Raw genomic sequence first — 9,056 nt, forward strand, 5'->3', positions numbered from 1 at the left:
AAAATTTCAACTATCAAAATATCACCAAACAGGCATTGCTTCGTTCAAATGAAGAAGAGTTGAAGCAATTTTCACCCGTCATGCCTTGACGGGTGACTTTCTAGTTTTCAAATAAAATGGCATAAGTACATATGTACATATTTTGTTGAAATATATTACAAAGCTTTAATATTCTATTAAATTATCGCATGCATTTTCCAAGTAATTTCTAGAACAGTTTTCGTATTCCGTTTTTCTTTTCTTGTGCCCTTTTTATTAATAGAAAATATACCACTTATTTTCAGGAGGACAGAGGTTCACCCATGTTCGGAAACTTTGTATGTGATTACCACTTAACATAAACTTTTTGTTAACTAATTTTCACTAATGACTCTATTAATTTCAATTATTTAATTAATTTTAGTTAATTATCATATTTTAATGATCAGTTTTAATTGGATTTATCTTAGTCTTGTGTAATTATCAGCTACTAATTCTGCTTTAGCATGCCTCCTCTTTTGAAGTTCGTGCAACCTTGGACCCCCCCCCCCCCCCTTAACAAAGTTCTAGCTACGTGCCTGAATCCTGGATAGCTCAGAACAGCTTTTCTAAATCTCTTTCGGCCCACGGGCCGGTGAAATTGGTGGGGAACATTTCGCCGACTTGTGTTATTTTTCCTTTTTTGTAAAAAAAAATGTACTAGACATTAAAAAACTACTAAATTAGTTTAGTAAAACATTCCCTGTCGTTTATTTATGGTGGTATGTAAATGTAAACGCAAGTAGTTATTTTACTAATCCTCTATAAACAAATAAACCTTTGAAAAAAATCTTGGAGTATTATAAAAATTAATTAAAATCCAGTTCGGAAAAAAAGGTGACAAATGTGGAGTACCTCTATGTTATGAGCTTCCAAAAGCAAAACTACGGATTCCAAACCCTAAAAGTATGGTATTAAAGCATGTTTTTAAAAAATGCATAAAGTTGAACCATATAGTGTTATTTTTTTTTCAATAAGAACATTTTTATAGCAGGTACAGGTGAAAATCAATCCTAAAGTCGGTACAAGTTTTTTGCGGACCAGTGCCGGACTATGAGAATCGTTGACTCGGGTGAAACGCTAATTCAAGAGTATTAGGTTCAAACCATTTTCGATTAACAGTTATAATTTGTTGTACATCACATCACATATAATTTTGTACAACCGTATGAACAATTATTGGTTACTAGTTCAAAAATTACTTACAGAATCATAAATGAGCCCGATAGGAGGTCTCTGTGGCCTTCCAAAAATGTCCTTATTCGGCAAGTTTTGTCTGACGATTCGGCAAAATTACCATCATTCGACAAAATTTGGAGTTTTATTCTGCAAAATTATCATCATTCGGCAAAATTTGGAGTTCCATTTAGCAAAATTATCATTATTCGGCAGATTTGGATTGGAGTTCTATTCGGCAAATGTTGAATTTTCACTCTCCCAAAAGTTTAAGTTAAGTTCGAGGCGCCCTCTGAGCAAGGTTAAAAAATTTAATCTTCAGTAAAAGTTTACACACGTGTTTCAATAGGATAATAGTGGTAATTTATTTTTCTTTAAACAATGTATCAACTTTTTTGCAACTGTCACATCTTCGAAAGAGACATGGTATCAAGTTTAATTATAACTATATTTTGTAGTAACTTGCCAAATATTTTAAAAACATACCATACAATTATTTTACATCTTATTGCTGTTCACATTTCGTTAAATATAGAAAACAATACTAAACTTAGCAGTCAAACTGACAATACCTCATGGCTGAAAAAAGTCAAAAGTGAACTTATCGATCGGCTGAACGACGTCATAGAATATTTTTATTCTTTCAAAGCATAGTTTAATAATAGGCATCTCAAGGTTAAAAATTCCTGCTGAGAATATCGCTCTGGTATTTTCCCTCACCTATAATTAAGGACATCCATCGCCATTTTTCCCGCCTTGCCAAAGACAATGAAGCTTCCTTCGATGAGTTTTCGGACATTTTTAATTAAGAGCGATCTCCGGGGATCTCTGCGTGCTCGGGCTGCATTTTATTGCTCCTGATAGTTATCCTTATCGTCGTGAACTCCGCTAATTTGCGAAAAGATTTTCTCTGAGGAGGATTAATAAACGATATTATATGAATAATTTTCATGCAAGTTGGTGTACAGGAGGATAAGACAATAGGTGATCGACAGGTCTATTGTGGAAAAAACTTGAGCACTATGTTTTTTATCACGAATTGCTTACTATCCTCACTTGACCAAAGTTGGTGCTGCTCTGATTTTTCAGATTACCATGAGAACAAGAATAAGCTAACTTGTGTTATTATTTTTAAAAATATTTATTAAGAGGACAAATTTTCATTGCCATGGTTACAAATCGTTTGCGTTCATTCGAGACTTTTTTAAGCAGATTTTACTTTTAAAAGCGGATAAAGGGTATAAAATTTCGTTTTTTCAGGAAAAACATCAACATAATGAAGCAGTTTAGCATTATTTTTAACCCTTCTTATATATCTAATTGCATAGTTGAGTACTTGCAGACTTCTAATTTTGCCGCTCTCATTCAACTCGAAAATTTGAAGTCACTTCCATCCGTATTGATTCAAGAGACTCATTAAACTTATCATTAATTTTCAGCAGTGTCTTAACTTAATAAGGATTTTATAAAATAAAATTGGTCTAAAGAACTAATTAAGCACGTTTAGGACATTGATGTAATGCAGAAATCAATAGATTTCAAGGGTAAAAATTTTAAACAGTCCAAGAATGTTGCAAATTACATAAATTCGGGAATTTTTCCAATATTTGTCGCATATCCTAAAACTTCGGCCATAATATATCTGGTAATGTCTGGTTAGTTAACTATTGAGTACTTTAATTTTATAATTTTTTTATGATTATTTATTTAATTTATTTATTGTAAACATAATTTTAGTAATTATTAAATTATTGCTAGTCACAGATTTTTTAAAGAAAACATTAGCTTTTTTAAATAAAAAATAAGTTTTAAATTCAGTATTTGTTCATAAAATAAAATATTTATTTTAAAAGATTCAAAAGAGAAAAAAGAAATAAAAATCAAGCTTAAATGTTTTGCTTTTCACCAGTACTTTTACATCATTATTGTTGCATGTTTGAAACTTCTTTTATTTTGAAGAATCATATTTTGCAATTAACATTCAATATTTTTAGGGGTTGAAAAATGATTGTGTATGTGTATCACATCAGATTTTTCGGAGAAAAAATAATAAATTTATTTATATGTAAATTTTTACCCACATAAAAATTTTGTGTGATTTATAAGAATCCAAAAAGTATTTTCAAAAATTTAGATGCATAAATGTTCTGTGTCTTTGGCAGCAAAATAATCAAGTTTAAACTCTAATTATTTCATGTGTATCACTGGTCACTGACGCATATACATATTGTTTTTTAGTTTTTTTTCGTAGCTGAGCTAGTGACATTTCACTTTAATTTGAATTTTGAAAGCATAGATCAAATGGTTGCAATTTAATGTTTACAAAACACAAATTTGAATATTTTTGTGAAAAATTAATGTTTTTCTGGAAACATTGCATCCCGTGAGTCATGGAAAGTTACGAGCAAAAGCAATGGAAAGTCATGGATTTCAAAACTCAAAATGTAGCAGATGCCCTGAATAAAGTAAATATAATTTGAAATATTGGTAAAATTTTCAGAACAGATATTTTTCATGAACTTGTAATTCCACTTTAGGTGTTACGCCCTTCCCCCGCAATGGTGCTACTGATATATGTATATATATATTATATACACTCCTGTTTGTGAAAATTACAACACCACGAAGGACTTACGCGAGTGAGCTGAAAATTGCAGGAAATGTAAAGTAAGGCATGATATACAAATGATTAGAATTGCAAACCGGTAGCACATGTGTATGCTGAGCAGCGCCCTCTGAATGGCAGATCGAACCGAATATAAATTGACGGCTGTAGTGAGGCGTGTATGATTATCGGTGGCTATATGCTAGAGAAAACGTTAACTGAATCTTCACTATGTCTCTTCGACGAAAGAAAGCGAAATTTGAGCAAATTTCGAAGTATGAACGTGGCAGAATAATCGGCCTTTGTGAAAAAGGATTGTCTTATCGTGCAGTTGCCGCTCGTGTGCAGCATAACAGCAGCACAATCATGCGTGTTTGGAAGCAGTGGACGGATGAGGGTCGGATAGCTCAGAAATCCGGGAGTGGACCCCGAAATGTGACGTCAGCCGTCAGCTAGCGATGACAGACACCTGTTGCGTATGGCGCTGACGGATTGCACAGCTTCTTCTAGAATTTAAACAATTGGCAGCACAGTGGTCAACAGCTAGAGGTGTTTCACTGTGTGCTTCATCAATTCGGAGACGTCAGCTGCAGCGTGAGCTGAGCGCAAGAATTTCTTTATACGGGATTCTCTCGCGCAAAACCATCGCCGCCTGCGGCTACAATGAGCCAATGTGCATAGGAGCTGGCGTGCTGATTGGCAGCAGGTCGTCTTTTCTGACGAATTCCGCTTCAATTTGTGGCACCATGATGGCCGAATTCGTGTCAGGTGCTATGCTGGTGAACGGTACATTCCGGACTGCATTATCGAACGCCATAGTGGACTAACACTCGGAGTTATGGTTTGGGGCGCCATAGCATATCATGGATGATCACAATTGCTATGAATTGTGGAGGATTTGAACAGCACCCGATACATAAACAAAGTTTTACAGCCCCAAGCTATTCCTTTCCTGCAAGGATTGCCAGGGGCTGTATTCCAACAGAACAATATCCGTCAAAATGTCGCCAGTACTGTCAAATCCTACCTTGATTCGCAGCAGGTACAGCTTCTTCCTTGGCCTGCATATTCCCCGGATATGTCACTGATTGAACATGTGTGGGATTTCGTTAGGGGCGTCTCACTCGTGATCCTCGTCCTGTTGCTTCGACAGACGAACTTTGGTTGCGCATACAAACAATATGGAATACTCTTCCGCAGGCAGATATTCAAACTTTGTTTCACTCCATGCCGAGTCGTGTAGCAGCTCTTATTGCGGCACGTGGTGGCCACACAAATTACTAATTTCTATCACTTTTTATTGTTTGTTTGGTTTGAAAATGAAATCAATTATTTGTACCATTACCACTCAACTGCGTATTTAATTTCATTGAACTATGATGCTTCCTTCATGGTGTTGCAATTTTTACAAACAGGAGTGTAGGTTTTATATTTCCAGTTTTGGAAGAAGGTCAGTTGCCCTTCATGAGCAGTTGCTAAATTTTAAAACTCTGAATGCTTTATTTTTATTTATTTATTTATTTTTAACCAAGGTAACAATTTTTTTATTCACAGTTTCAGATAGAGCCGAAAGGTGTTGATAGAGTAATGAGCCTTCAACTGCCAATTATGATTGCTACATATCCAGTTCGTAACAGAGACGGAACACTGCCACGACGCCAAGGGACAAGCTATCCACCGAGCCTTCCAGTTTGTAGACCTTGGCTAAATTCAGCTAAACTGAAGTGAAATGAAGGGTCTAATATCTCTAGCTCAAACTTTCCAGTCATTTTTATTTCTTTTTCTTTATGTTTATTATATTTAATGCTTCGTAACCAACTAATAAAATGCCTCATGAAAAAATTTGGAAAGACAATTCTTAAGCTTATTAGCTATGCAAAAGCTTTTTTCCATAGAACATGAAGAAATTCTAAACAAGAATCTTCTGTTTGGTTTGTGTCTTGAGTCTACCAAAACTGAATATAAATCCTCTTAAAATTTTTAATCCATCAAGGGACCTAGTGGCAGATTTTGTTCTTGAGAGCCTTTTGCCATGCATTTTTGGAGGGGACTAAGGAACGAGGAGAACTACGTAAAATGCTTTTCATGTGTCCTTTTGGATCTCCTTTGGGGCATATACGTCTTGGGAGACACTTGCAACTGCAACATGTTAACTCAAGGACCAATAAAAAGTAGAATTAAAAAATAGTCACAAGACAGAAAAAAAAAACGATCTTGTTCACAAAATCCAACGTATGAACTCAAAGTTCTGATTTCAAAAATGAAAATTAAATTAAAGAGGATACTGAAAATATTTTGTACACTAGTGTCACTGATATTTCTGCTCACTATGCATTTTCACAAGTATAGTTTTATAAAACTTTCTGTCTTTTTTTTTTGTTGTTGTTGTTGTTTAAAACATTCTATTGGAATTACATTTTCTTAAGTGTGATATAATACAGGAAAAAAATGCAAGTTAAGCATTTTCAAGGAAAATGGCGATTTGCCAGTGAAACAAGAAAAAGACTATAACACAAAAGAAACTTTTTTCTTCATCAAAAATATTACAGCTGCTCAAATCAACTGCAATGTTTTAATAAAGCTGAACAGCATGTTTATTTATATACTGTATTTAAGTAAGCATTATGTTAACTGTAAATAAAGTTGTTTGAAAACAAAATGCTTTTTTTTTCATTTGAACATGTTGGAATTTCTTCAGCCTAAATTAAGCAATGATTTTATCAAATACTTTTATTTTGAATAAAATAATATGAAACTTCTATAATTAGGGCAAGTCTAACTTGGCATCACACATAATAAGTGATCAGGTTTTCTGTAACCTTCACAATGCTACTAGGTTAATTTTCTTTGGCCAACTAAGGGGGTTGGAACTTGAATTCTGGCACTGAAATAATTTATTTGTACCTGACACAAAACTGCTACATGCCACAAAGATTTATCATGCTTCAATATAATGACCAGCATTGTGTACAACACGTTTCCAACAATGTAGAAGTCATAGGGCACCTATGGCAACGCCTGCTCAGTCCATAGTTTGAATGGAGAGTTTTACTGCCAGAGGAATCTCCGGAAAAGTTCTAGCGCGAAATCAACAAAGTGTTTCCTCTGTCAAAACCACCAGAGCTTATGTCTTTGTGACTTTGACTGAATCCTTAAGAGAAGGAATCACTTGGTGAAATTTGTGCTAGAACTGTTCCAGAGATTCCTCCAGCAGTAGATCGCTCTATTCAAACTATGGACTGAACAGGTGTCCTATAACTTCCATATTGTTGGGAAATGGAAACGGGTTGTACACAATGCTGGTGACTATATTGAAACACAGCAAATCTTGGCGGCATTTATGAGACACTAATGCATTCAGTGACCTTTTTCATCATATGACAAATTTGAAAATTTGTCACATGATGTATTCTTTCATTTCGTGGAGGAAACTGGATACCTGTTTTTTACGCTAATCAGGAGGGACCCATATAAAACGACTACAAGACAAAAATTTTTAGATAAAACTTACAGTTTTCAATGATAATGTACATTACATGTTTCTCTTATCGTATTCAGTATTGGAGTACAAAGCCGTATCCAGAGGAGGGGGGACCGACGTGTTTATTGTGGGGGCTCCTTTGTTGTGGAGGCCCTGGGGCAGTAGCCCCGCCTGCCCTCCCCTAAATCCGGCCCTGATAATGAGAGATTCGACTTAAAAAATGGCCTGCTTTGCCACCGACATAACAAGTTGTCTGGACAACAAAAATGGGCCTGCCAAAGCAAAAATTGCTTACATATTCGTGGTTAGTGCCTTTTTGCATAAAACAAAAGAATGGAAGAAACTCAAAAAAAAATAACTGTAAATTAGTGCTTCTGTTGAAAAAATCTTAATTTTCATACAATGTTTAAAATTACAAAATAGCCAGTATTTTTGGTCCTGTATTGCAAATCACTATTATACTTGTTCTATTTGAATATAGTTAGAACAACAATTGCTTTTTTAATACAAACCACAAAGTAATATTAGATCGAGCATTTTCCATTATTAATTTATTCAAATAGAACAATTACAAAAATATATTTTTTAACAATTAAAAGCTCTAAAATAAAAATTAAACAATTCATTAGCTTTAATTTCCAAAAAAATAAAACTTTCATAACCAAAATACAGTTTTTGCAAAAAAAATATATATATATATATATATATATATATAAAACTAAGTACCCCTATAATTTCTCTGTTAAACAGGAAAGTCAGAGAATGGTTTGTTCAAATATTTTAAGAAGCAAAAACAAAAACACTGTATTAATATTACATACATCTAAAAAACTGATGATTGCATTCAAAGTTATTTATATGAAAACACTTCTTAAATACCTCAGGCTTAAGACAGTAATTTTTAAAAAAAAAATTTAAACTGGGAAAAAAATGAAGAAAAAACGGTAAATGAAAACAAAATCCGGTTTGATCTTGAATGAACCACAGGGTTCATTCAAAAGTTCTTGTCAACAAATAGGAGAATTATCTCATAATTTTAGCTATCTTTTGGAGGAACTTTTAAGGAAAATGAGCCTCAGAAAAGTAACTAACAATGGTGCTTTAATGGATTATAATCAATTTTGATGAGAATTTTAGGGCAGCTCTCCTTATTCTAATACAAAAAAGTTTATGTTAATCAGAAATTTCTGTTGTCTAAGAAAAGGGTCATAAAATCTCTACATAGTATAACATAAAGTCTCCAAAAAGTGTTTGTTTGTTTGAATGCGCAAAGCTCGAGAACTACCCTGCCAATTTCGCTGAAATTTTCACAGTATCTTTCTTTTAGCCCCGGAAAGATTTGCAGACCAGTTTGAAAAAAATTTGATGAGTAGTTCTTTTTTTTATTCCAACATAGGCCCAATTTTCACATAAATTCTCAAATATGGGGATGAAAAATTACTTGCACATACAGTCGAACCTCCATATATCGAAGAAGCAAATTGTCGGAAAAAAATTCGATATATAGAAATTTGGATATTATACAGAAACGATCTTATTTTATCCTAAAAGTCTCCTAAAACATTAAAATTAAAGCTAATTTACGTGTATGAAACCCAATTTTGAATTAATACGAGCATCGGATTAAATAAAAGTTAATTATTAAAAAAATAATAGAAATTACATATTTTTACGCCTTCATACATCTTCATTCTTCTTTAATTCAACTTGATCCGCAACATTAGGGGATTTTCTTTTTGACAACGTAATCGAAAGAAAAGCAAAAAATCAATCTAC

The 9,056-nt window shown here is 33.6% G+C and overlaps 1 protein-coding gene across 1 annotated transcript in view; it reads left to right on the plus strand.

Annotated features, from left to right (window-relative positions):
• The window catches only part of LOC129223853 (arrestin domain-containing protein 3-like), a 98,473-nt gene extending 92,015 nt beyond the window's left edge, over positions 1-6,458 (plus strand). Inside the window, exon 6 of the mRNA XM_054858215.1 lies at positions 5,354-6,458. Within this exon, the coding sequence (XP_054714190.1) occupies positions 5,354-5,527 (174 nt within the window). The 3' untranslated portion in view covers positions 5,528-6,458. The remainder of the gene's footprint in view (positions 1-5,353) is intronic.
• The last annotated feature ends 2,598 nt before the right edge of the window (positions 6,459-9,056 follow it).

Source organism: Uloborus diversus, chromosome 6, assembly GCF_026930045.1.
Source record: "Uloborus diversus isolate 005 chromosome 6, Udiv.v.3.1, whole genome shotgun sequence".
Lineage (NCBI taxonomy): Eukaryota > Metazoa > Arthropoda > Arachnida > Araneae > Uloboridae > Uloborus > Uloborus diversus.